At 37.1% G+C, this 24,759-nt stretch overlaps 1 protein-coding gene across 2 annotated transcripts in view; it reads right to left on the bottom strand.

Moving 5' to 3' along the window:
• SH3RF2 (SH3 domain containing ring finger 2) overlaps nucleotides 1-24,759 on the bottom strand; it is a 149,816-nt gene that overhangs the window by 16,303 nt on the left and 108,754 nt on the right. For both annotated transcript variants that reach the window (XM_074291713.1, XM_074291714.1), the window contains 2 exons: nucleotides 6,262-6,353; nucleotides 4,272-4,442 (listed from right to left, as the gene is read on the bottom strand). In XM_074291713.1, coding sequence (XP_074147814.1) covers nucleotides 4,272-4,442; nucleotides 6,262-6,353 — 263 coding nt within the window. The remainder of the gene's footprint in view (nucleotides 1-4,271; nucleotides 4,443-6,261; nucleotides 6,354-24,759) is intronic.

The following is a 24,759-nucleotide window of genomic DNA, read 5'->3' as shown; positions in this document are numbered from 1 at the left end:
AGAAATCACCAGAGCCTGAACAACATCACCACCACTAAGCCAAGAGGGGCACTACTCTATGAGGCCTTCAGGATTCAAATAATATGTGACATAATAATAAATAACAGCTAATATTTACATAGTGCTTACTTAGGTATGCCAGGCACTGTACTAAGAACTTTTATATTTATTTTATTTAATTCTCAACTTTTACACTTATTTTAATTCTCACAAAAGCCCTAGAAGGCAAGTGCTATTATTACAATTTCCATTTTATAGGAGAAGAAACTAAGACAAATCAGAGATTAAGGGATTTGCCCAGGATCACAGAGTTTAGGGGTGTCTGAGGCTGGATTTTGTATTCAGGTCTTTCCTAACTCCAGGCCCAGTGTTCTAGCCATTGAACTACCTAATTCCCTTGCTTCTGAAAAATGAATTGGCAAAAACTAATTCAACACAAAGACTATACTGGGACTAATTAGACCAGTTTCAGGATGGTTTAACCTATCCTTTCATTGCTGCAGTATTTCTCTTAGGGTGTAGTCTCATTTTTCTGAGCTCAGGGTTGGCGCAGGCACTAGGAATTCCTGGAGCCCTGGTCCCATGGCCAGTGCCAATTGCTTCTATGTTCTTTAGCAAACAAACCACTTCATTATCCTACCATTCAGTACTTATCTGGTGTTTAGGGGAAAAAACCATAAGAGCACTTTGCAAACATTTCTTAAAACCCAAAGCACCCCAGACAGGCAGGTATTATGTATTATCTTTATTTTGTAGATGGTGAGATTATAGGCATCTCGTAGTTCTGGGATGTTTGGTTTGTTCTCTGTGTTCCAAATGTGAGGTTGCCTTTGAACTCTGACCAGCGCCTCCCAATTCTCTGCCCTGAGACAGGAACAGTTCTGTGCTTTGTCCATCAGACAGAAAAAATGCCAAAAATACCAAAGATATTATTGCACTGGGTCTAACCTTCACTCTGGTATTCCCCATCAGTGGGACCAGAAAGGACAGGGATGGATGGTCAGGCCCTACGATATTTTTTACATTGCACTTTCAACACCTGTTTCACCTAGGCCAATAACTATGAAAAGGAGAAATAAGGTAGCCTTAGCAAATGGGTAGGTGGTGGCTTAGCAGGAGACATGACCTGGCATGGAAAATGGGTAATATCCCCAAATACCACTATTTGGCATAGAAACATAAATCACAAATTTATCCCAAATTTTTAATATTCTAAATATTCATAGAATATTAGAGCTGGAAGGGATCTTGAAGACCATCTAGTTCTAATAACCTCAATGTACAGATAAGGTGCTCTGAGGTACAAATTGTGGCTTGTAAATTGGGTCTGTGTCTCTAACCCTGCAAGTTAAGAGAATCATTCCCATCCTGTTTTGCCCCCTGTTTTAACACCAAGACCCTCTACTTTTTAGAGGCTATCTGTGGCCACAGACTCTTAATCCTAGTCAGCTCTTTGGGAAATTTCTGTCCTTGATCAAAGAAAGGCTGAACAAAAGAACAGAAGAGTATATGTAAACCTTTCCTTACTCATGGAAATACACAGTCTAATCTATCCAATTCAAAGGATGTACACTGTTCATGTGGGATGAATACGGACATCTTTATAAATGAAGGATGGCATTATTACGCCCTGAGAAGGGAGAAGAACTGACCTTTCTTTCCATATTGGAAAAATTAGCAAAGGGCAGATATTGTCTGTGTGTAGATGGGAAAACTTGGCATCTGTTACCCATGTTCAAGATCTTGAGCTGAGGTGGCTCATTCTGCATTTAGCTCAGTTGAAGCACCCACATGTCTAACATCTGGAAAACAGCTGGTGTTTCAATTACTCCAGAGCACAGCCTCACTTTATCCTGGAAGGGATTTGAGGATCATGTCTTGGTCTTCTTATCCACTCATGCCCACAGTGAAAAAATAGCAGCTACATCTCTAAAAACCTGAGACAATGATAATTGTCATTTGAAGGTTGGAAACAAGACTTCTTTGAGCTTCAGAGTGATTATTAGATCTTTGTGGGGCTGAAAATCCCTTTTATCTACTCTTGCCATGCAGTCATTTCTGGAGGTGAATTCAATAACTGCCTAAAACAACAACTGCTCTACACAGGGGGAAAGCCAAAAAAGCAAGAAAATAATCTCAAGTATCTCTTGGTTAATTGGAATTGAATCTTGCCTCTAGCACCTGTGGGTCTTTGCTGACAAAACAAGAATCTTGGGTTGATGTCAATATGTAAACTAACACCTTATTTAAATACCTTACCTAGGAGGGTGAGTTTAGGACAAATTCAACAGTTTATTAGCCATATATTATAGCAATAAGATGATCTTTTCATATCCTCAGTCACTGAGTTGATAGGTTAGTTGAATTTCCCCTGTCACCTCCATACCATCTTTGACAATAGACAACTCAATTCAACCTCTTTATATATTTTCAGCATCAGAGAGCTCATTACCTCACAAAGAAGCCCAAACTATTGTTGGACAACATTAGAGAGTACATTTTATATCAAGCTAAAATTTGCCTTACTGTATGTATATCAGCTTTCACTTAGTCCTAGAATTCTGCCCTCCGAAGCCATATTGGGTATGTCTAATTTCTTCTTCCCAAATGACAAATCTTGAATATTTTAAAAAAGAATTTTTGGTTTTGTCCATAATATTTTTTTCTAAATAACTCCCTCTATCTTCATCTGCAATATGATTTTTCAGGTCCCCCAACCCTTACCATTATCTTTGTCTTTCTCTAAATGTGCTCTCCTCTCCCTCTAGCCTCTGGCTCCCTAAACTTTTGAACCCAGTATCCTAATAAGTGATCTGGCAAGGACAGCAGGATTATTTCTTCCTGGGAAGGTGTGACCCTATGGTATGTCATAAAGAGATCTTTGTTCTGTTGTGATGACCTTACAGGTGCCTCCTTACCCTTTGCCAGTTTTTTGATTAAGTTGTAAAAATAAATTGAGTGTTTTGGGAGCGGGAAAATGGAGAAATAGAGATATTGTGTGTGTGTGTGTGTGTGTGTGTGTGTGTGTGTGTGTGTGTGTCCCCATCCATGCACATTCACGCTGGTGCTGACCCCACGCAGCCAGCAGAGCCTGTCCAATCATCCCTAATGCTCAGGAGGGGTTCTTAATCCTCTTCTTGTAGCTGACAGTGATCATGCCCAAACCTTTCAAAGGGAGATGCAATGAAGTCCCAAACAAAAAAGTTACCGGTCCCTCTAAGCTCATCAGGTTAATCAGATCAGCCCCTACCTACAGACTGCCAGGTGGCTGTATCAGTGCAGCTGGAAAAAATGGTTATTATGGGATAACCCCAGAAGGAGGCTTGAGAATATATATTTTTTTCTTGGCATAGAAGAATTTCTGAATTTCTGAAAACTCTAGCTAGCACCCTGGCATCCTGGGAAATTTTAAAATATATTTTGGGGAACCAGTAAGGTAGAGCTTGAGTCAGGAAAGCTGGACTATAAATCTCACTTCCCACACTTATAAACTATGTGATTATCATTACTTGATAATTATCATCACTTTAATTATCATTATTTATCTTCTCTGAGCTATAATTTCTTCATCTGTGAAATAGAAATTTAATAATACTTATAATATTTATCTACAGAGTTGTCATGAGGCTCAAATAACGTCTATAAAGTGCTTGGTGAACCTTTAAATGTCATATAAATGTTAGCCATTATTTTATTTTTTCTTCCAATGGATGCCTAACCACATTGGATGAAATATGAAGTGTGATACAGTGGGAAAAAATGCTGGATTTAGAGTCAAAAGAACTGAGTTGGATCCCGCTCAGCTTCTAGGAACATATTATCTGGGTGACTTTGGGCGAGCCATTTAAACATTCTGATCTTTAGTGTCATTATCTGTAAAAGGAGGGGACTGGACTAAATGATCTGTTCAGCTCTAATTCTATAAATCTGTGATATCTTGAGTTACATAACTTTTATCTGCTTCTTTCTTTTGCCTTGTTCACATTCTTCTATCTTATACCCATTTGGAAGCCCCACCAATTAAAGCAAGACACAGGCTGTATTGTTGTTTTTCACGTTAGTACTCTAATGCTAAATAGTGTTCTGAACATAGTAGGCACTTAATAAATATGTAATTAAAGGACCTATTAAGAAATAAATCATGTAATTAATTAACAGAGCAAGGTTTTTAGACAGAAGTAGCTGTTTTCTGCCATGGAGTTCTATTAGCATTATTATTATCAGATTGTTGGAATAAACTGACCCACGCTTTTAACCATAATGAAACAAACCTGAAAATAGGAACAACATAGTCTTTTGGGAATATCCCCACTCTTCCAGTGACCAGGGACACACCCTTAAGCCAGCCCTCGTGGTACTTTCCAATGACCCGGATGCCCTCTCCTTTTTGAAGGTCTAATTCATCTGGTCCTTTGGCTGAATAAGAATGCACAGCAACAAACCTGGGGAAACAAGAGGAACTCTGGTGAGGAGGATGGAGATAGTAAAATCTACTTGCTGGAACTCATCATGCCCTTCAGAATAATGACCCAGGATCATCTTGGCTAAGGGCACATGGGACTGACATCCAAGTAGAGACCAGAATAGAAGATTCTTAATTTGACTCTTTCTATTTGAAAAATGACAGGGAATATACATTTTTCTTAAGAGGAAAGACCAAAGGAATTAGATTGACAGAGCAGAGAAAAAAGAAGACTTGGCAGGGAGTCTTTAATATTCTTTATTATATGTTTTTAGTTCTAAAACAAAGTGAGTAGCAACATTCTCCAACTTACCTGCATCACTTCTATCTTACAAGATTGTTGTAGGGAAAATGTTTGTATACTTCAAAAAAGGCCAGACTAATGTGAATTAATATCATTTAAAATATTATTTTTCATCTGCACAGTGGATGAGACAAAAGGGAATGGATTTATAACACATCAAAAAAAATTTTAAATTAAGGAATCCCAGAATTGGAAAGAAGCTCAAAAGTTCACAGGGTCATAGAGATCTAAACTGGAGAGAACCACGAAGGATACCTAATTCAATCACTTCATTTTACAGATTAGGAGACTAGGTCAAGGGGAGTTTAAGTTAAGTTTTAAGTTGTGATTTGCTCAAGATCACATAGTTCCTAATCCTCAGAGAGGGGATTTGAATTCAGGTTCTAGGATTGCCAGAGCTAATTATTTTTTTTTCCTGGTATCTAGTTAATGTCTGTATTTGAAAAAGGATTCCCATTACAAAATACCTGACAAAAAAGTCTTCAATATGGTCCTTATCTTGAGAGAGGGGCAATAGAATGAGTGTCTTGATTTTAAGGGTGACAGCAGTGGTTTGCTGTAGACAGTATGAACAGGCCTTGGGATTAGCTGATTGTTAAATGTTCAGTCTGAGCATTTATATTGCTATAAATCAGGGCTTATTTTGTTTTGTTTGCTTGCTATAATCTTGATTACTGACTAGAATTAAGAAAGTGATGGATTAAATGTTAATAATGCAAATTAAACTTAAAAATGTTTGTATATATATATATATATATACATATATATATATATATATACATTTTTTTTCAAAAGCTAGTTATTAAGCATTTATCAGCACATCCCTGGTTATGAGACTGTAAAATGCTATTAAGGAAGACTGTGCAATGAAATATCAGAAATTTTAAATGCAAGTATAGAGTTTATAGCACTTGAGAACTTGAGCTAAAAGGATCACAGAGGTAATCTGTACCAAAGCTTCTTAAAATTTGGGTTGTTGAGATTGCATAACTGAATGTGAGGGTCATGAAAATTGATTTATTATTAGTAAATATTTTATTTAGTTCCCTATTTTATGTGTTTATAAACTTGGGCTCATGTAAAAAATTTTTGGGTGAAAAAAGGAGTCATGAATGAAAAAAGTTTAAGAAGCCCTGATTTATGCCAACCCCCTCATTTTACAAATGAAAAAAGGCCCAGGGAGATTAAATGACTTGCCTAAAATAACTTGGGTAATAAACAGCAGAATCAGGATATCAAGGCAAGCCTTCTCAATTAAAATCTAACACTTTTCTCATTGTGTCATTCTTCCCACTTCTAGTTATTTCCTGGGATAGTTTGAGAGCACTGCATTTGAAACAGAAATGTTTGTTTTTGTTTTTTTTCTTGGTTGTTTTATTAGGATCCTTGAAGAAACTAAGGGGAACATGAGGTGGTTGACCTTTCCAGGTCTTTTTTAGTTTTTTAAAAAAAAAAAACACAACCAAAAAACAGAGGATATTACATTCTTACTTACATATTAGTTGGTATATGTTGCTGGGAATAGGGTAGGTTGACAATTGCAGCAGAGCGTCCCAGGGATCCAGGTGTGTTGTAATAAGTGCTGACCTATGGTGTACACACACACACACACACACACACACACACACACACACACACAGAAGAGAGGAGAGCATTAATCCGATGAGCACAACAATATTTTTCTTTGGAAGTTGGAACACTTGCAATGACACACCTGAAAGAAACAGTGACGCCCTTTTTCAGATGAAACTCCTCTTTGTGGGGAGGAACCCTCAGTAGCAGCTTGTGCCATTATGAAGAGTGGCCTTGTTAGCACTGAGCCCTGAACTCCCCCTGAGAATGATGGAGGGCTTGAGAGCCTGGAAAATCTAACACAATGACTTCTTTCCGAGAACCTCTGGAAAAGTCTGGCAGGTACAAATTATTGGTTAGGGGCCTGGACAAACTGACCTCTGGTAGTTTGGGTTTTTATATTTATTCCATGTGTCTGCTTAGGACTACCACACGTATTTCTGCATTTATTACTATAGGGCTATCTGTCCCCGAGATGTTAGGTACATTGTACATGTATGTTCTCTGTGAGAATTTCAACAACAGCTTCAAAGGATTAAACTGGAGATGTCTTTAGAAATCATCCCCTCTAACCCTTTCATTTAACATTTGGGGAAACTGAGGCTCAGACAAGTAAAGTTATTTGTCATATAGGTAATGAGAGGTCAAACTGAGATCTGTAACCACATCTTCTGACCCCTAACCAAGTGCTTTTTCACTATGCTCTCTAGGTATGAGAAAATCTATATGACTATGATTACATGTGTGTGTGTGTGTGTGTGTGTGTGTGTGTGTATATATATATGTATGCATATGTATATGTGTATATATGCATACAGTTATTCCATGCATGTATTGTGAATTCTGGAACAGCTCTGTTCATCTTTTATCAAGTTATCCAGCCGGAAACCACTCTACCTTCTCTCATCTGGGCATTTTTTCCATTGTGCAGTGCTGTTCTAAGGTCTGCAATCAAATACTGTCAAACCGGTTTTCTCAAAATATAAAATACAAAAAGGAGGTGGCTTTAGGCTAAGCAGCTAGCTAGCTGCCTTGCTTACCCATAGCATGGCAAGGGAAGGCCCTGCTAGGTTTGGGAGAGGTGCCAAGGAAGCATCTTATTAAATGGACAACTAATCTGGTGTTGGTGGAGATTGCTGGAAAACTGATTAAACAGGATAAACCTCATTTAACAGCCATGACTTTCAAATGCTAGGTTTGAGTTGAAAATCCCTTCAATCCATAAACATTGCTAATCACCTAACAAGGAGGGAACCATTGCAGTATACAGATATAGATTTCATGCCATGGTTTGTCCTGCACTATGCTATTCCTGCCTGCTAAAAGGGTGGGTATAGCCAAATTCCTGCATGGAACCTAAGAGGGAATAACTGTGTGCATCTGTGAACAAACGGACATTGGGAAGAAAGGAAAATGTCTAACTTGGGTCTCTTGTGTTTCTATGTGTGAGACAGAAGGAAGGAGATGGCAAGCAGGAGGGGAGAGGTAAAAGAGAGAAAAAAAGAGATAAGACACAGAGACAGAGGGGAGGAGAACAAGAGAAGAAAAAGAATGAGGAAGAGGAGAAAAAGGAGATGAAAAGGGAGAGAGCTACAGAAAGACAAAGAGCAAAGAGAGATGGGGATGGAGGAGAGAGAGAACAGAGAGAGGAGAAAAAAAAGAGATGGGGAAAGGGGAGATAGGGAGAAACAGATAGATAGAGGAGAGAGAGAAACAGAGAGGTATAGAGACAGACACTAGGTGAGACAGAGACAGAGAGACACACAGAGAGACAGAGACACACAGAGACAGAGAGACACAGAGATAGAGACACAGACAGACAGAGAGACATAGACACACAGAGACGGGGAGAGAGAGACGGGGAGAGAGAGAGAGAGAGAGAGAGAGAGAGAGAGAGAGAGAGAGAGAGAGAGAGAGAGACATAGAGACACAGAGACAGAGACACAGATAGAGAGACAGAGACAGAGAGACAGATACACAGAGAGACACACAGAGAGAGATGGAGACAGAGAGAGAGAGAGGCAGAGAGAGATGCACAGAGACAGACACAGGGAGAGACAGAGAGAGAGAGGCAGAGAGAAACAGAGAGAGACACAAAGACAGAGAAAGACAGAAGAAGAGACACAGAGAGACAGACACAAACACACACATACACACATACACAATGAGAGAGACAGAAACAGAGACAGAGAGAACCAAAGACAAAGACAGAGACACACACACATACACACTAAGACAGAGATAGAGACAGACACACACATACACACAGAGACACAGACAAAGACAGAAAAAGAGAGATAGAGACAGAGACAGACAAGGAAAGGCAGAGACAGGCATGGAGAAACAGAAAGAGACAAGGAGAGACAGAGAAATAGAGACACAAAAGCAGAGTCAGAGACAATATATAGGGAAGACATTCAGAATTAGGAGATGGAGGAAAACAAGCATAAAGACACATGAAGAAATATTCAAGAGGATCAGAGATACATGAAAGAGACAGAATAATAATTGCAGATATAGTGAGGAGAGAAAGACAAATAATAAAATGGGACTTTGACTTTTGAATGAAAACAAGTCTTCAAATCTTTTCTTAGCACCTGGAGTCAAGTGAGAGATAACTAACCTTTGTTAGTAAATGGATAAGATGATTGGACCAACCTATCCTATAAAGTCAGTTCTGGTTCCAGGCTCCAAGTAATCTAGGACAAGGACCAATCACTTAACATCTATTATTAAGTACCTACTAAGTGCCAAGAACAAATATTTATCATACACATACTATGTGCAAGCACTATGCTAAGCATTGACTATAAAAACAGGCACAAAAGATAATCATTTTACTGTCAGGAAGCTCAAAATCTAAATGAAGGAGACAACAAGCTAATGAATATGCACTAAATAATCCATATATAGGATAGATAGGAAAAGATTAACAGAGGAAAGATATTGGAATTGAGAGCAGTTGGGAAAGGGCTTCCAATTTTTGTTGCTACTTGAAGGAAGTCTGGGAAGCCAAGAAGTGGAGATCCAGAAGGAGAACTTAATAACTGGATTTTTATAGCATTTTGTTTTTCAGTTTTTGGCGTATTTGTAAAGAAATTGGGTCTGGGAGATTGACTTCTAAGACTATTTCTGTCATCAACTCCCAGTCATTTAACCTTTATACTCTAATTTCATCTGTAAAAGAGTATTAGATTAGATGATGATCTATAAGGTCCCTTTTCTCTACCTAACATTCTATGATCCCACATAAAACTTCTCAGCCTGGCTTTTGAGACACTCTACAAATTGGCTTTGGCCTACTCATGAAAATTTTTTTTAAAAAGTATTTATTAAGCAATTATTATGTACTAGACTCTGAAGATAAAAATACAGAAGCAAAAATAGTCCTGACCAGAAAGTGCTTGATTCAAACTGTGCAGACTCCATTTTCCATTTCTTTCTTCAGCTTATTTTACAGTTGAGAAATTGAGGCAAACAGAAGTTAAGTGACCTGCTCAAAGTCACATAGGTACTAAGTGCCTGAGATTAGATATGAATAATTTACAACTTCCTGATTTCAGGTCTGGTACCACCTAGCTACCTCTTTTATACATAAAGTCCCTGCTTTGTGGGTTTTTTGTGGGCCTGCTTTATTCACCGAGATTGTTGTTTGTCCTTTGTTCTCAAAGAGGACCATGACATCAGGGAAATGATACACTATGACAGGCAAGTGAATTGGATTTAAGTGAGGGAGGGCTGTGCAAGGTCTCCTGCCTCATTTTCCCCTCCAGAGCCATGTGGGTCCAGTGGCCAGATATAGATCAGGAGGACTGGAGATGGCTCTGGAGGCAATGGGAAATCTGGCCTTTTTAAGTTAAGGTCTTCAACAGGTCTCAGTTTGACTAAGGCTGCACCATTCACTGATTAAGGGTAGGTGGCAACTGATGCAAAGAATCTCCTCTTTCACTTAGTCCAAAAAAGATCCAGATGAATAAATAAATGCCATCTTCTGATCTCTATCTCCTCCACAATACTTCATAAATATTTTTGTTTACTTTTTTGTGTTACATGCTGCTTCCCATCAGGAGAATGCAGGCTCCTTGAGGGACAGAGATTCTTTCATTTTTGTCTCTGTAATCCCATCTGGCATCATGACTGGCAACAGAGTAGGTAATAAATAAATGCTTATTGAATGAATGACATACTTTTTTTTAATAGCTTTTTATTGACAGAACATATGCATGGGTAAGTTTTGCAACAAGAATGACATACTTCTATAGAAGTGAATTAAATTAAGGGTGTCTCTTCATCCTAATTTCATGTATTGTAAAGGTCAAAAGAGAAATCACAGAATTTTCATTTATCTTGATTAAAAAATATTAACTATATGAATAGCACTATGTTGGATATAAAGATTTTGAGACAAAAAGTTTTTGCCCTTATGGACCTCATTATCTAATAGGGAGACTGATATGTATGTAAATGAATATGATACAAAGTAGATATGTGATGGTAAAGGAGAGAGAGAAAAAAAAGCACTTGGGGAAAACTGAAAGAATGAGAGATTACTTTTATATGTATGAGGGTGTCACTCAGAGAAGGTTTCTTTTCTTTAAAACTTTTTATTTTCAGAACACATGCATGGATAGTTTACAACATTTATCCTTGCAAAACCTTGTTTTCCAAATCTTCTCCCTCCCTTCCCTGTACCCCCTCTCTTCTCCTAAATGGCAAGTAATCCAAGATATATTAAACATGTGCAATTCTTATATACATATTTCCACATTCATCATGCTGCACAAGAAAAGTCAGATTAAAAAGGAAAAAAAAATGAGAAAGAAAACAAAATGCAAGCAAACAACAACAAAAAAAAGTGAAAATAATATGTTGTGATCCACTCAGTCTTCACAGTCCTCTTTCTGTCACAAGTCTACTGGAATTGGCCTGAATCACCTCATTACTGAAAAGAGCCTTGTCCATCAGAATTGAATATCATATAATCTTGTTGCTGTATACACTGTTCTCTTGGTTCTGCTCATTTCACTCAGCATCAATTCATGGAAGTCTCTCCAGACCTTTCTGAAATCATCTTGCTGGTCATTTCTTACCGAGCAATAATATTCCATAGCCTTCATATAACACAATTTATTCAGCCATTCTCCAATTGATGGGCATCCACTCAGTTTCCAGTTTCTGGCCACTAGAGAGAGGGCTGCCACAAACATTTTTGCACAGACAGGTCCCTTTCCCTTCTTTAAAATCTCTTTGGGATACAGATCAAATAGAGACACTGTTTGGACAGTTTTTAACCCTTTGGGCACAGTTCCAAATTGCTCTCCAGGATGGTTGGATCACTTCACAATTCCACCAACAATGTATCAGTGTCCCAGTTTTCTCATATCCCCTCCAACATTCATCATTATCTTTTCCTGTCATCTTAGCAAATCTAAGAGGTGTGTAGTGGTACCTTGGAATTGTCTTAATTTGCATTTCTCTGATCAATAGTGTAAATCATCAATTATCTTCTCAGTTCTTATATGTAATTATTATACTTATGCATATAAGATCCTAGTTTGAGCTTTCCTACCTTTGTCTTTCTTCTTAAATTTCAGCCCCACCTTACTGAACATTTCGATGGGATGTCTCACAAACATATCTAAAATATAACTCATTATCTTTCCATTCAAACCCACCTCTTTTTCTAATGTTCTTATTTCTGTTAATGACAACATCAACATTCCCTGGCATCCAGGCTTGCAGCCTCAGAATCATTTTGGACTTTACTCTCCCTTTCCTCCCACATCCAGTTGCCAAGTCTTGTCCACTTTACCTACTCAACATCTCTCATATATATTTTTTTTCATTCACAAAACTCTATTTCAGAAACTCATCATCTTGTACCTGGAACATTGCAACAAATTCCTAACTGGTCTCTTCATTTTCTCCTCTACTCCAAACCATTGTCTGCATTGTTGCCAGAGTGATTTGGTCTGACTTTATCTCTCCCCCTATTCAAAAAGTGCTTTGCAATCTGGCTCCAGACTGCCTTACACACATTATTTACCTTCACACATTCTGTTCTCCAGACAAACTGTCCTACTTGTCCCATCTACCACCTCTGAACTATTATTCTCCCATGTCTGAAATGAAATGAATTTCTTCATTTTTGCCTCTGAGGACCCCTAACTTTCTTTAAAAATATCAGATGGAGTGCCACTTCCTATATGTTCCCTTTCCTGATACTTCCAAGGTGCTAGTGCCTCTCCCTCCTCCTCCTCAAATTACTTTGTATTTCCTTTGTATCTTTTTTTTTGTGTGTGTTAGTATATACACATATATATATATATATATATATATACATATCTATACTGTATTTCCTTTGCTGAGTTCATGCTATTTCTTTTCTTTATATTCTCAGTGCTAGCACACAGTAGGCACTTAACAAATATTTGTTGATTGATTGAGGTGAATTCTGAAGGACATTTTATTTATACTTATGAATGAGGTGAATTTTGAAGGACATTTTATTTGTACTTCTACAAATATATATATGCTTCCTCCAATAAAAGGTAAGAGACATAAAGGGACTATTTCATTATCATATTTGGATAACCAATATACATAGTCCTTGACATATAACAGATGTTTAATAGATGATCTTTGATGGATGGATAGATGGATAGATAGATTTTCTACAAGACTGGAGAGTCGATGTATAGACTTTAGCCAGTCTGGAGATGTTAAAAGAATTTGATCAAAATATTTATTCCAAGGCATTGTGGGAATATGGAGCCCATCCAAGAATATACTTCACTAGAAAATTCCCTTCACTTCAATTCAGCAAGCAGTTAACAATCCAGAGTAAAGAGGCACATGGTGCTTTGGAGAATTGGCCTTGAGTATAGCACAGAGCTAGATGCAAGTTTCAATTCTGACATACTTAGCCATCTGAACCTGGACAAATCATTGGGGCACTTGATGCTCCTGGCAACTTGTAAGGATCATAATTTGCAGAGAGGGGCTAATCTACACTGGTGGAAGTTCTTCACTGGGAGCTCCCTACTGTGATGAATAATACTTGTGGCCAATATTATATTATACCAATACTATATCATTTGATCTTTACAACAATTCTGCAAGTCAGATATTAACCCAATTTTACTGAGGAGGAAACTGATGTTGATTGAGATAGTTCATATGACTTATTCAAGGTCACAAGATACTAAGTGTCTGGGGCAGATTTTGAAATAATGGGTTCAAATGGAAAGGGGGGAAGAGGAAATGAGAGGTGGGGAAATAGGGAAAGAGACAGAGAGGGAGAGAAAGAAGGAGGAGAGGAGAGAGGAGGAGGCGGCACTAAGAGGAGGAGGAGGAGGTGTGAAGAAGAAGAGGAAGAAAGAGGAAGAAGAGGGAAGAAGGGAAGAGGAGATAGGACAAGAAGAGGAAGGAGAGGAAGGAGGAGGAGAAGAAACAGTAAAAGAAACAAGAACAAGAAGAGGAAGAGGGGGAGAAAGAGGAGGAGAGGGAAAAAGAAGAAAAAAAGAAAGGAAGAAAGGAAGGAAAGAACGAAAAAATATCCAGAGCATTCATTTCCCAGTTAAGTAATGCAAGACTCAAATCACTAACTGGTGCTAGAACCCAGGACTTCTGACTTCTGGTCCAGGATTTGTTGTATAGTTTCATGATATTAATATCTCCTTTTCCTGATCTCACTGTTAACAGTGACAAGTGAAGCTGTTCAAAGGAAGCAGTTTTGAAGTCCTCAGAAGAAAAATTCTGCATAAATTTAAGCTATTATTATATTCACACTTCTTGCTATGACTGCAGTTATCACTAGACAGTAGCCTGAGCAACAAGCAAAGTATAAAGTTCATTCTTTCTCTTTTTCTTTTCTTTTCTTTTTTCTCCTTTAGAAGAGACAACTTCCAGATGAGGTCATTACCTCAAAGCTGCTACATTGATCACTCTTCCTATCAGTGTCTGTCTCAGTGCCAGTAGAGTTCTCAAGCTATCCCTTTCCTCAGCCTCCCCCTCCCTTATTCTTTATGAGCAAGGAGCAGACAAGTGATGCTTGTTTGCCCGAGAGTAAAAACATTGTCTGAGAAAAGGAACTAATCTATCTTTCCCAATGAACAGGACATTGTGAACTGTCAGGATGCGGCCTCTCAAGCAGAACTCATAAAACATCCATCAGAAGAGTTAGAGGACACATAATGCAATGATGTAAACACGACTTTTCATTTTGCTTATTATTAGCAGATACCTTTGCAGATTCTGCACCCCTCTGATGTTGATTTTATGGATGAAATTTTTCTTCCTCATCTGTGTGATTTTTCTACTGTAGGCAATACTGGTCAAAAGCTCAAATTCTGAACTTCTGAAGGTTTTGGTAAGAGCAGTTGATTACCATGAAACTGTGTTTAATTAAATCAAGTTTGATGAAAATAAATAGTTGGGTTAGCTACTATTCACACATCTTTCCAAGCCTCTAAGACTCGAGGCACTGATAATTATAGAAGCTGTCTGAGGAGAAATAAATTCTAAATTCACAAACTGTTAGACAATTAATGCTCTGCTCTCCTTACTTCAGTGTTAAAATAGTTAAGAAAAAAATAAAATTATAGAAGAAAATATGATACCTAGAACATTACTTCATAGTGTACCTTATTGGCTGTTAATAGAGGAAAAACAGAATGAATAATTAAAAGATAGAGGGGCAATTTCCCAGAAAATACTTAGCATCAGGCTTTTTGGGGGGGGTAAGGAAAGGAAAGAGGGTTAGAAAAGGGAGAACTTTTCATTCCTGGAAATAGAAGAATGGCTTAGAATTTTTCTAATCTATAGCTTTATTCTTGATTTCGATGAGAGGGGGCTAAACAAAAATGTCCAACTTATTGGACCAGGTCTTTGGTAGATCCTCAGCTAGCATGTTGTGGGGAAACATTTCTAGGGAATTGTAGGCGGAGAGAGATTAAAATCTTGATGGTTCTTACCCTGGGGCCTGTGAAGTGTTTTTTTTTTAATTTTTATTTTAATGTTGATAATCATATTCCAATATAATTGGCTTCCTTTGTAATCCTAAGTACTTTATTTTATGTATTTCAAAATATTTTTTAAAAAGATTATTAGTTATCACCAGATTATCAAATGGGTCTATGACACAAAAAGGATTAAGAACCCCCCCTATTGTGGAGTGGTTGGAGGAGGAGGTCTCAGGAAAGGATTGTAAGAATGGGATTAGGTTGGACTAGGGTTAAACATGGAGACTTCCATCTTTGGGACATTCTAAGATCAGCTTTTGACTCCATGACTAAATCTCCTTCTAAAAAAGATTTAGCTTGGGGGTATCTAGGTGGGGCTTTGGATAGAGCACCAGCCCTGAAGTCAGGAGGACCTGATTTCAAATTTGGTCTCAGGCACTTAACACTTCCTAGCTGTGTGACCCTGGGCAAATAAAAAAAGACTCAGCTTTGACCTGCTGGGCCCTTGTACAGAGATATGAGACTCCTTGCTGGGGCTATTTTGGGGGGGGGGATTCTGTGGCTTTTTCTGAAGGATGGGGCCCAGTAGTTCTATGGCCTAGTACTGACAATAGCAGACTATATCACCCCAAAATTGAAGCCATAAAAACCGGGCCAACTTCTGTGCTCTACCCATTTCATTTTCTCTTCTTTCTACTGTCAGCACAGTGTACTCTTTTAGAGATAAAGGGCCTGCTGTGTCCAAAGTAGACTGGCATTCAACAGCACCCACGGAGAGCTTGATAGGATAGATACTGTGAATGCTGGCTTCATGGTCAGGACACACGGGAGGTTCAATTATAACCCTCACACTTTAAGTCACACTTATCCTTATGGAGGCAAAAGCAACCGACTGATAATGCTTATATTTACACTTTCTTGCAAGGTCACATTAAGTCACTAGTCTTAAGGTCTTAAGGAAAGTACCTATTGATGGCACCCCTTGTAGCTTGCTATGCAACTATATCTTCTATGTACTATTAGTAGGATCCTGTTTCTCACGTTTTTTATTCAAAGCCATCCCCCAAACTGGCAGTCTCTGATCATGCAACAATTCCATGCTCACCCCCATCTCTGAAGTTCTCATTCATTCTAAGTACCATTTCCCTAGGAAAGTGGGGTAATGAGTGAGGAGTATGGTGGTGCTGGTGAATACCTAAGCTTAAATTCAAAGGAAGATGCACAGAAAGAAAATGTTGATACTGTAGTAAGCATTCCATCAAGGCTCTGTTCTTTACCCTTGAATCCTTTCCCCTTTGGTTCCCCTTTTATTATTCTTTCTAATGTCTAACCCTGGGCCATCATTATATCTGCTATCTTTATTTTTACTCCTGAACTGCTGCCTCTAAATGATCCTAGAAGAAGTTGTGAAACTGCAGGCTAGATTTCATCCAACCTACCTCCAACCGGGCTTTTATTATGTGTGGCCACCATTAGGGATCTCTACTTCTTTCTCATACCCAACATAGTAGCTATAGGGAACCTTCTGTTTATAAGAGTAATAAACATGTAGAAGATTAGACTTTTTGGCTTGGGCAGAAACAGAAACAATGGGATGAACCAAAGATCCAAATTAAGGTTTGAACTAAGGAAAAACTTCCTAACAATTAGAGGTATTCTAGAGTGATATGAAGTATCTTGGGAGTTAATAAGCTTTCCCCTTAATTGAGGCTTTCAAACAAAGGCTAGAAAACTAAGGCTTTTTACTGTTGTTGTAGGCAATGAAGGTAGAATGATTTGCCTAAGCTCACACAGATAAGTATCTGAAGTTGGATTTTAACTCAGATCCTCCAGACTTCAAGGTCTGCACTACCTATCTGGCAGCTTTTTGTTGAGAATGTTGTAGGAGGATTATTTTTTCAGGTATGGTTTGGACTAAATGGTCTCTTTGGTCCCCCTTCAATTTTGTTAAAAAAAAAATTGTAGATTCTGAAAATCTTTTTCCTCCAGTTCCCAATTCTATTCTCTTGGTAGATAATTTGTATTCTTAAGAAGGTTGAGAATTTCAAGGGAAATAATGAAAAAAAAATTAAATGAAGGTGGTCTAGCTGTACCTGATCTAGAACTATATTATAAAGCAACAGTCACCAAAACCATTTGGTATTGGCTAAGAAATAGACTAGTTGATCAGTAGCATAGGTTAGGTTCACAGGGCAAGATAGTGAATAAAAACAGAAATCTAGTGTTTGACAAACCCAAACATCTCAACTTTTGGGATAAGAATTCATTAACTTCCAAAAACTGCTGGGAAAACTGGAAATTAGTATGGCAGAAACTAGTCACGGACCCACATTTAACACCACATACTAAGATTAGATCAAAATGGGTCCAAGATTTAGGCATAAAGAATGAGATCATAAATAAATTAGAGAAACATAGGATAGTTTACCTCTCAGACTTGTGGAGGAGGAAGGAATTTGTGTCCAAAGGAGAACTAGAGATCATTACAGATCACAAAATAAAAAATTTTGATTATATAAGATTAAAAAGTTTTTGCACAAACAAAACTAATGCAAACAAGATTAGAAGGGAAGTAACAAATTGGGATATCTTCAACATAGAGAACAGCTAATCCAATTCCAATTGATCAATGATGGACAGAATCAGCTACACCCAGAGAAGGAACACTGGGAAATGAGTGTAAACTGTGAGCATTTTTTTGCTTTGTTTTGTTTTTCTTCCATGATTATTTTTACCTTCTGAATCCAATTCTTCCTTTGCAACAACAAAACAACAAAATTTGGTTCTGCACATATATATTGTACCTAGGATATACTATAAGATATTTAATATATATGGGAATGCCTGCCATCTAGGGGAGGGGGTGGAGGGAAGGAGGGGAGTACAAGGGATAATGTTGTAAAAAAAAATTACCTATGCATATGTACTGTCAAAAAAAATGTTATAATCATAAAATTAATAAAAAAAAGAAGATTGAGACCATCTATCATGAGTTCTTTCAAATCCCTTCTGAAATAAACTCAAAGCCATTGAAAACTTCCTTCACTCCCTCTTTTTCCCCATTCCAGGATCAAAGGATGAGGGAGCCTTTCAACTTGCTAAAGTGACCTCCTCCCACTGTGCCCTTTAATTCATGCTGTGATACCTACCCACTTTTTGTCTCCCATGCTTGCATATATCATGCATCCCATGATTGTATATATCAATATGTGCTATTATTGTTGTACCTGTTGTTTTTGGCAGGCAGCATAGACCAGTAAGGACAACTAAATGGCACAGTGGACAAAGCACTGGGCTTAGAATTAAGAAGACTCATCTTCCCGAGTTCAAATCTGGTCTCAGATACTAGCTGTGTGACTCTGTGCAAATCACTTAACCTGTTTGCCTCAGTTTCCTTATCTGTAAAATGATCCAGAGAAGGCAATGACAAACTCAATATCTTTATCAAGAAAACACCAAATGTAGTCACTAAGAGTTGAACATAACTGAGTAGCAAATTTTTCAATTACACTATTTACCAAGGCAAGGCCAAAATAGATTCATGATCTAGATATAAAGAGGGATTTTACAATAAATTAGAAGAACATGGAACATATTACTTCTGGTTACTTTTAGGTGGATGATTTATGATATACAAAAGATACAGAGTAAAGTTAGATTTAAATGGATAATTTTGATTACACAAAATGAAAAAAAAATTTGTACAGATAAAACAAATGTAAACAAGAGCAGAAGAAAAGCAGAAAATTGGGGAAATTTTTCAATAGACAGTATATTAGATAAAGATCTCATATCTAAAATATGTAAAGAACTCTATCAAATTTATAAGAATATGATTCATTCCCCAATTAATAAATGGTCAAAGGATACAGTTTTCTAATGAAGAAATCAAGACCATTTCTAGTCATATAAAAAAAGGCTCCAAATCACTATTGATTAGAGAATGCAAATTTAAACAATCTTGGAATATCATTTTACATCTATCAGTGTGACTAAAATGATAAAAGGGGAAAGTGACAAATATTGTAAGGGATGTGGAAAAATTGGGAAACTAATTCATTGTTGGTAGAATTTTGAAATGATTTGACCATTTTGGAGAGCAATATGAAATTATGCCCAAAGAGTTATTAAATTACTTGTACCTTTTGACCCAGCAATATCACCAATTAGTATATTTCCAAAGATAATTAGGGAAAAAAGAACCTATATGTTCTAAAATATATATATAATCAACTTTGTGATGACAAAAACCTGAAAATTGCAAGAATACCCATCAGTTGGGAAAGGCTGACAAGGTTCTAATACATGATTGTGAGGTAATGATAAGCTCAATGATTTTTTAAAATGTGGAAGGACCTCACAAAATAAGCAAAGAGTGAAATGAACAGACCCAAAAAATATCATATACAGTAAAGCTATATTATTTTAAGAATTATTTTGAGTGAATAAGCTATTTTGAGTATTATAAATACCCAAATTAACTATAAAAACATATGAAGAAAGATGCATTCACTGAAAAGACTGGTAATTAGATATATAGAATAATTTTACACACATATATATGTATATATGAACATACACAGACACACACACACCTATTTGAATCTAATGGTAGCCACTGCTAGAGGCGTTGGGGGAGAGAGAAAAAAGAAAAGTACATGATAATTTTGTGGTATATTTAAAAGAAATAGCAAATTGTATAAAATAGATTTGCAGTTTTATGTGCAATTATCTTTTTTTATTGTACTGTGTTATGGAAATGCTTGCTTTACTACATAAATTAAAAATAATTAAAAAAAAAAAAGAAACCCCCCAAAGTACTACACTCATATAACACAAATGTATTTATAAATATACAAAATATGCATATTTAAATATATAAAAATTTATGTATGAAATATACATATATATGAATGCCACATATATATGTGTACACATATATAAATACAAATATCTGTCAAACAGCAAGGTGTAAGGTAGACAAAAGAGAGATTATTTTTCCTATTTTTTAAAAATCATGAATCCCCTTTTGAATTACTATTGGTATTGAGGCTTCTGGAAGGCACGGAATGTTGAATTTCCATTAATCAAGCTTGTTTTCTCTTTTTTTATTTGTCTTTTTGTATCCTCTAACTATGTCCTCTCCATCCCCTCTCCAGTGTTTTCCTTCTCTTAGAGTTTTGGTACCATATTTTACTCACAAAATGAGGCTGGATAACAATAACTAATATTCAACAGCTTTCTCCCCATCAATATGTCACTTATTTCAAAAAAGAAAGCATTAAGAGAATGCCTACTGTGTGCCTAGCCTAGGTATTTTCAAGAAGAGAAGAAAAGAATATACAATAGTCCCTTATAAACAAAAAGAATGACAAAGGTAGGTTTAAAAAACAAACAAACTATTATAAGACAATATCATGGAGCAATAACTCCAAAACTATATCGGGGATAGAGATCTGAGGTAATTAAAAAGCTTCAAGGATCATAAGAAAAATAAGATGGACACTTCCTTCACTCCTGACAGCCTCTCATGCCTCTCCAAAATAGGAATTGTGCACAAGTGATAATGTAATTTCAGCTGTCTTTATATTCTGATTGTGTTATCAAATTCAAAGTGAAATGGGACCACTGGGACCACTATACCATTTAAAGACTCTTGTGGACTACATATTGACTTAGAAAATGGTATGCTAACATTATCTGTGCTCTTCGTATTTTTAATTATTTTGTTAAATATTTCTCAATCATATATTAATTTGGTTTGGGTTGTATTGAGGATTGCTGCAAGCAGTAATAACCCTGTCTGAGAACTCTAAAGAGATAAAAACAAAAATAATTTCTGAACTAACAGCAGAAAAAACTAATTCCTATCCCAAAACATGTTTACTCAGTATTTCTTCCTCCACTGGCTAAAACCCTTTGGCAGGACTGTACAAGTTAACCCATGGGTTTGCAACAGAGTTCAGCTATGTCTTCTATACCTTCCAGTGCTACAAAAACCCAAAAGGCTGAAGTTTACTCCGACAGGGACTTCTGTGTGGCTGTGCTCTACATTATTATGGAAAACTGAGGTATGTATAGTGATCCATAGGTAAGCCTATGGGTAAGAAAGGGAAAGTATCCATCCAGCTGGGAACTGTTCTGTCTCCTAAGACAACATCTGGAGCAGACCATCAAGATCAATGAAATATGAAAACCTTCATTTGGGAGAAGGCCAATAGAATTTTGAGGTTCAGTACTCAGGGAAACAGCAATCAAATGGGAAAGAGTCAAAAAACGAGCAATAAAAAGAAATTACTGAAAAATCTTGGTTTAAAAAAATGACTTAAAACCTTTGAGTATATATATAGACAAAACAATAGGGAAAATATTAATAACAGCAGGGAAAATGGCCTCCAGATGAGTTAAACATGACAGACATTCATGAATAAATATTGCAAGACACAGGAAAATGAATCAATATCTGATGTAGCAAAGGACATTGCAGATTCCCAAGAGAATATAGAAGCACAGCTGGATATTCCTGAATAGTTTAAAAGAGAAATAAGAGTTATGAAAGCAGAATTTATGGCTGTCACAGCAAAAATAATCCACAGAGTAGAAAAACTTAAATCTGAAGGAGCAAACATAGCCAAAGAAACAAAAGACCTATATATGCATACCATGTACATATGTACACACATATAAATACAAGTATCTGTCAAACAGCAATGTGTAAGGTAGACAAGAGATTATTTTTCCTATTTTTTAAAGAACATGAATTTTTTTTTTGATATAAAAAAAAGTGAAGGACAGACTATACTGATTGACACACAAAAAAAAACCCATTAAAAGAACATGTGATTCCCATGCAAGAAAAAACCCCACTAATTTCAAACACAGGAAATGGAGAGACAATTTAAAGATTTTAAGTTTCCCAGAAGAACAAGAAAGGCTTCAGAGGATCAAAGCCCATCTTCTGGGTTTTTGAAGAAAAGGTTTCTCTTATCCACCAGGCCTGGGATAGAAAGGTTTCACCTGTTCCTGGGATTTTGTCAGTTGGATTTCATAATCCTAGATATTCAGATAATTTTATGATGAAGTCTTATTGCATTCATTAATGAGGGACATGGGTGTTGGGCTTGGTTCTGGCTCTGTGAAATTCAGACTTGGCAAGGCTTAAGGAAGAGAGGGAGGGAAAAGAGGGAGGGGAATGATTTCAAATGATGAATATATCACAGCCACTGTCATTCCTCTGCACTCCATCCCTATCCCTTACAACTTTTCTATGACCCTGTTTAATTTACCAGCTAAATAGTTGTTAATTAGCAACTGTTTGTTTTCAGTGTTCCAGTTTTCATATGTAGAGCTTTATTTTATTCATTAATACTCATCTAATTCAAGGCTCTAATCTCCAGCATAATTTCCTATTTCAGTTTCACCATGATTGGGAAGAAATCAGTGCAGATAACTTAGAGGTGCAACTGGATGTTACGATGGTTTATGAAGGCTTTCTCTTTAATTCCTTTTATTGATCTTTTATTTTCATTTTCCTCACCTTTCAATATTAGGGCCGTGGCTACAAATTTTATTCAAAGGCTAGCTACTGCCTTTCCTTCCTCAGACGGGTCACTCTGAATGCTACAGCCCTGGCTAAGGCTGACATCTTCAAACAGTTCCTTCTCTACTGATCGTGACAATATAGGTTGGTCACTTTTTACCTACTGGTTTTGGGCTTGGGGATTTACCTCTGACAGGTATATATATTTCTTCCAAATACGGAGAAGAAGTTTCATTTTGTAGAAGTGGCCTTTTCTGGGCTGAAGTCCTGAGAGGTTCAGATATTTCTTTTTTTAAAGAGAGGCCCCAGATTAAGCAGGGGAGAGGCATTAAATCTGAAATCTCTAAAGCTATACGGGTTAGTCTTTGAGAAAATTAGAGATTTATGGTTGAGAGTTTATCTTAGGTATCACTCTGCCTTTTCTTTTGAAGCCCTATTCCTAAACATCTGTTTTTAGGATTAGGAAAAACCTTTTCAATCCTCATATTGCTATGAAGTTAAGTGACTCAGATAAGCATTATAACATATTCCTAAGATGTAAGTGACTTGCTTAAGGTCACATTGTTAAGTCTTAGGCAATAAAAGCTTTCAAAGAACCAGAGCTGGTGGGGATGAATATGCATGTGCTGGGGGTGTATGTGCATGTGCATGTAGGGGTGTATGTGCATATATGTGCATGTGTGTGTGTGTATGTAGATAAAAAGCATTCAGGATTAAAGAATTTAACCATTTCTAAGGCAACCTGGGAAATCCTTGGAGCCTTTCCTATACATAGGATGAAAGAAAATCCTGAAGCTCAGACACAAAAAGTTATGAATAGGGGCTACTAGCATAAAGAGCTTCATGGAAGATAGATGGAGGCAGCAAATGCTGGACAAAATGAGGGTTTCCTGAGTCAAGCTGGTATCTACAGGACCTGCCGAAAGATGGTGATGGTAGTGGCAGCCTTGAGCTGGGACAAGGGCAGTGGATATGAGAGTAAAGGAAGCGGGTAGTTCAAGTTTTGCTAGGCTTATATAATTAAATTCCAGAGAAGAGGTTTGGGGAGGAACAGCACATTCTATAAGGAGAACTATTATAATTTCCTTGCTAATTGGATTATTGATGGTAGGCCCTGCTTGCTGCTTTGTCTCATTTCTTACCTAGCCTTAATCACTGAATGGACATTGCTTCAGTTAAACTGAGACCTTCTAAAGACTTTAGCTTAAAAAGGCCAAGGGCTTCCCCCTGCATCCAGGGCCATCTCCAGTCCTCCTGATCTTTATTTGGCCACGACCCCAGATAGCTCTAGAGGGGAAAGTGAGGCAGTTGACCTTGCACAGCCTCCCTCCCTTAAATCCAAATTCCCTTGCATGTCATGGCTTCAACTTCCTGATGTCATGGTCCTTTTCAAGAACAAAGGACAGACAACAACAACAATTTTGCCTTTTAATAGACATATACTGATAATTAATTCCTTGTGGGGTGCCTCAGATGTTTGCAGGGTGCTGCATCATTGTAAAACACAGATAAGATTTTGATGTTCCTATAAAGACTTCTGGGAGAGGGAAAATGAGCCATAGAATAATAATTATTGAGAAGTCTTTATGACTGAACTTGGACCATATGAAAGCAGGGCTTATCAAATTACATATATATATATGTATGTATCGTGTATTGTGTATGTGAGATATTTACAAAGGATATTGTATTCTATGCAACAGTACAACAGTTTTACAACAGTACTACAAAGTCTCCTTTCTCATTTTATTCAAGCTATCCTATCCCAGGCAACTATGAATCCTTTAAAACTGAGGGTCACTTAATGAAGCTATTCTTTCCAAAGTTACTTTCTAAAGTTAATTTTTAATTGTTAAATCTCTCTGCCTTCATCCTTCCAGACCTCTTTTTATCCTTTGCTATTGTAGATAACATCCTC

The sequence above is a fragment of the Sminthopsis crassicaudata genome, chromosome 2 (assembly GCF_048593235.1).
Source record: "Sminthopsis crassicaudata isolate SCR6 chromosome 2, ASM4859323v1, whole genome shotgun sequence".
Taxonomy (NCBI): domain Eukaryota; kingdom Metazoa; phylum Chordata; class Mammalia; order Dasyuromorphia; family Dasyuridae; genus Sminthopsis; species Sminthopsis crassicaudata.
Note: the sequence above shows the minus strand (reverse complement) of the source record. Positions and strands in the feature narration are given on the sequence as shown.